Below are 3786 nucleotides of genomic sequence, written 5' to 3' on the forward strand. Positions count from 1 at the left end.
GAGATCGCAGTTGAGGAAAGGAAGACCGCCCACAACGGTCGAATACGTCGACTTGGCGGAAGCCAAAAGAGCCGTACGTGAAGAAATTGAGAGAGAGACCGAATTCTCTCTCGAAAAGGAACTCCTTTACGGAGAATGTGTACCTCCGCCGACGGGAAAATCGACTAACCCCATCCCGCCTCAGGAGGATTACGATGAAGAGGCGAGGCGTATGCCGACGCCTGATTTAGCGATCGGCGCATTAAAGGCCGCAAATCAAGTAGAAACGGCTGCGGCAAAGTCCTCGCAATTAAATGGCACGATAAAGCGCCAAATGCGGATTGCGGCACACATTCTACGTGCGGCAACAACAGAGGCGATTTTGAGGTCGAAGAAACCGCCCACAAACGAGAAAATGAAGTCGTCGGCCGAAAAGTCGAGGCTCTAACAACTAGAAGAGGAGAGACTAAAAGAGCGACTCGCGGTGCTGGAGGAGAGAGTGATGCGAAAACCCTTCCCGCTACCTTCCCAGAGGAGATTCTGTGAAACTCCCGAAAGACGGGTGTACCTTGAGGAACCCGCAAGGAGATCGCCGAGAAAGGACGTCGATTGCGACGCCCTTATGAACAGAATCGGCGATTTAATCAAGAATCGCCTCGAAGAATTTTGGTCGCGAGCGGAGGCCCGCTTCGCGACAAAAACCAGTGAAACGGCTGCAGGCACAACAACATACGCAACATCTGCAGCTGCGAATCGCGATTTCTAACCGCTCGAAGGGGAAAAGGCGACGAAGAAGAAGGGAGAAAAAGGTGAAAAGAGAGCGCCCCCTCCCACACAGACGAAAAATTCGGCAAAGGAGACACCGAAGAACGTCCAGAAAGAGCTCTCATTCGTAGAGAAGTGAATGCAAATTATCCAGAAGGAGCAGATCGCCAAGGAGGCGAATAAAGTGGCAAAGAACCCCGTAGAAAAACAAAACACGGATAAAGTATTGGGTTGTTCGGAAAGTAATTTCGTTTTTTCCCGTCAGAGGACTTAATTACGTTTTTTCGAAACCAACTTCACACTTAAGCCGCATAACCATTATATGTCTTGAGGGCTGATATTGCAAGGCTTGTGTGTGAAAAAGTTCTATTAATTCTACGCAGTAGTTTTTGGTTGGTGCCCTTTTAAATATGGAGAGCAATAAGCAGCATTTTCGTCATATTTTACTTTTTTACTTCAGAAAAGGTAAAAATGCTGTCCAAGCGAGAAAAAAATTGACGGATGTGTATGGAGAAGGCGTGTTAACAGTACGCCAGTGCCAGAACTGGTTTGCAAAATTTCGATCCGGCAATTTTGATGTCGAAGATGCACCACGGTCTGGAAGGCCGGTCGAAGCTGACAAAGATGCGATAAAGGCATTAGTTGATGCAAATCGGCGAATAACCACACGAGAGATCGGTGAGAGATTAAATTTGTCGAATTCGACTGTTTATGGCCATTTGAAAGGCATGGGCTTAACCTCGAAGCTCGATGTGTGGGTGCCCCATGTCCTTACGGAGCGAAATTTGTGTCGTCGCGTTGACGCGTGTGATTCGCTCCTCAAACGTCAAGAAAATGATCCATTTTTGAAGCGGATTATTACTGGGGACGAAAAATGGGTTGTATACAACAATGTTAAACGCAAGAGGTCATGGAGCAGAAAAGATGAACCGGCTCAAAGCGTGTCAAAAGCCAACATTCACCAAAAAAAGGTGATGCTCTCCGTTTGGTGGGATGTCAAAGGAATCGTTTTTTTTTGAGCTTTTGCCGGACAATACAACGATTAATTCAGAAGTCTATTGTCATCAGCTGGACAAATTGAATGATTCACTTAAAGAGAAGAGGCCCGAATTAATCAACAGGAAGGGTTCCACCAGGATAATGCGAGACCTCACACAAGTTTGGTCACTCGCCAAAAACTTTTACAGCTTGAATGGGACGTACTGCAACATCCACCATATTCTCCAGATCTGGCGCCTTCCGACTACTATTTGTTCCGGTCCCTGCAAAATTTTTTGGATGGCAAAACCTTTACCTCAAATGAAGATGTCAAAAACCACCTGAACCAGTTTTTTGCCAGCAAGGACCAAAACTTTTATGAGAGGCGAATTATGTTACTGCCAGAAAGATGGCAAAAGGTGTTGGACCAGAAGGGCCAATATATAATTTAATAAAATATTTATTCATTATACGAAAACTGTCTTTCATGTTCCTCAAAAAAAAACGAAATGACTTTCCGAACAACCCAATAGCTACGGAGACCGCGTGGACGAAAGTCCTCGGTAGAAAGGCCGGAAATAAGGAAAAAGAGGCGCCGAAAAAGGCAGAATCCGCCAACGAGAGGGCGAATTCTACCAAAAAGGCGCCCAAAACCGAAAACAAGAAGAAGGACGCGAAGAAAATCGCGAAAAGTCCAAGCACAGCGGCCATTTCACTCACTCTCCCGCAGGGGAGCTCAGCGAAATACGCCGACGTCATGGCGGCGGCCAAGCAAAAAATTAAACTGGCCGATATTGGAATCAGTGAAGTGAGGGCGAAAAAAGCCTTCACAGGAGCCCTTATCCTCGAAATTACGGGGGAAGGGCGTGAAGCAAAAGCTGATCTGCTCGCGGACAAGCTGCGGTCGATTTTCGCGGAAAGCGAAGTTAAAATATCAAGACCGAGCAGGAAAATAGACTTGCCAGTCTATAGGATTGAAGACTCGCTTACGGAAAGCGAAATAGTCGCAGCCATCGCCGAGGCGGGAGGCTGCAAGAGCGGAGATATTCGCGCCGCAGCGATAAAAGTAGGATACAGCGGGATGGGACACATGCTCATTCAGTGTCCCATCGCGGCGGCGAAGAAAATTTTAGTAAGCGGAAAGGTCCGCATCGGATGGACCTCCGTAAAGGTGGAGGCGCTCGAAAAGCACCAATTAATATGTTTTAAGTGCTGGGAGATCGTGCATGTGATTGCAAAATGCACAAAGCCCGACGACCGCCGCGATAAATGCTACAGGTGCGGAGAGGAGGGACACCGATCCGCGGACTGTAACGCGAAAAACGCTTCCTGCCCCGTGTGCAAGGCCGCGGGGCGTCAAGCCGACCATCGCGCGCGAGGAAAGGCGTGCCAACCGGCACGGCCCGCGAAAAAGAGAGAATTTAAGAATTCTCCCTGCCAGAGCCGTCGTCGACTAAACCCGCGACGGAAAAGAAGACAGAAGAGGGTACGCGCGAGGCTTCCGCGGCGAACGAGGAGAGCCGCGAGGAGGCCATGGAAATTGCGTAGAATTCAAGTCTACGCAAATTCTACAAATTAATTTGAACCACGCCGCGAGAGCTCAAGATTTGATGATCGAGAGCTTACAAAGCGGCGTGGTCGAATTAGTGGTGGCAGCTGAACCGTATTTTATTCACGACAAGCCGTCGTGGATAAGTGATACGGAGGGAAAGGTCGCGATCATCCAGGCGACGCCCACACGCATCCGGCCGACCACGTTCATCGCGCGGGGGCTAGGTTTTGACGCCGTTTCGTGGTCGGATTGCGTCGTTATCGGAATATACGCGCAGCCAAGCTGGTCCTTACAGAATTGCGACCGGCTTCTAGATGATGTGGGAGGGGTGGTAAGACGCCACGTCCACCTACCAACGTTCGATCTGGGCGACTTCAACGCCCATTCAACATTATGGCGCTCGACCAGAACGAATCAACGCGGCCACTCTACGATGGACTGGGCAGCTTCCACGAATTTAAAGTTATTAAATCAAGGATCTGCCAGTACATGCGTGCGTCAACAGGGCGAGA

At 49.0% G+C, this 3786-nt stretch overlaps 1 protein-coding gene across 1 annotated transcript; it reads left to right on the plus strand.

Moving 5' to 3' along the window:
* The first annotated feature begins 1154 nt into the window (after window positions 1-1154).
* Window positions 1155-2067, plus strand: LOC143431784 (histone-lysine N-methyltransferase SETMAR-like). The gene is made up of 2 exons (XM_076908721.1): window positions 1155-1715; window positions 1765-2067. Exons 1-2 carry the CDS (start codon window positions 1155-1157, stop codon window positions 2065-2067), a joined length of 864 nt encoding a protein of 287 aa, XP_076764836.1.
* The last annotated feature ends 1719 nt before the right edge of the window (window positions 2068-3786 follow it).

The sequence above is a fragment of the Xylocopa sonorina genome, unplaced genomic scaffold, assembly GCF_050948175.1.
Source record: "Xylocopa sonorina isolate GNS202 unplaced genomic scaffold, iyXylSono1_principal scaffold0014, whole genome shotgun sequence".
In the NCBI taxonomy this organism is placed as follows: Eukaryota; Metazoa; Arthropoda; class Insecta; order Hymenoptera; family Apidae; genus Xylocopa; species Xylocopa sonorina.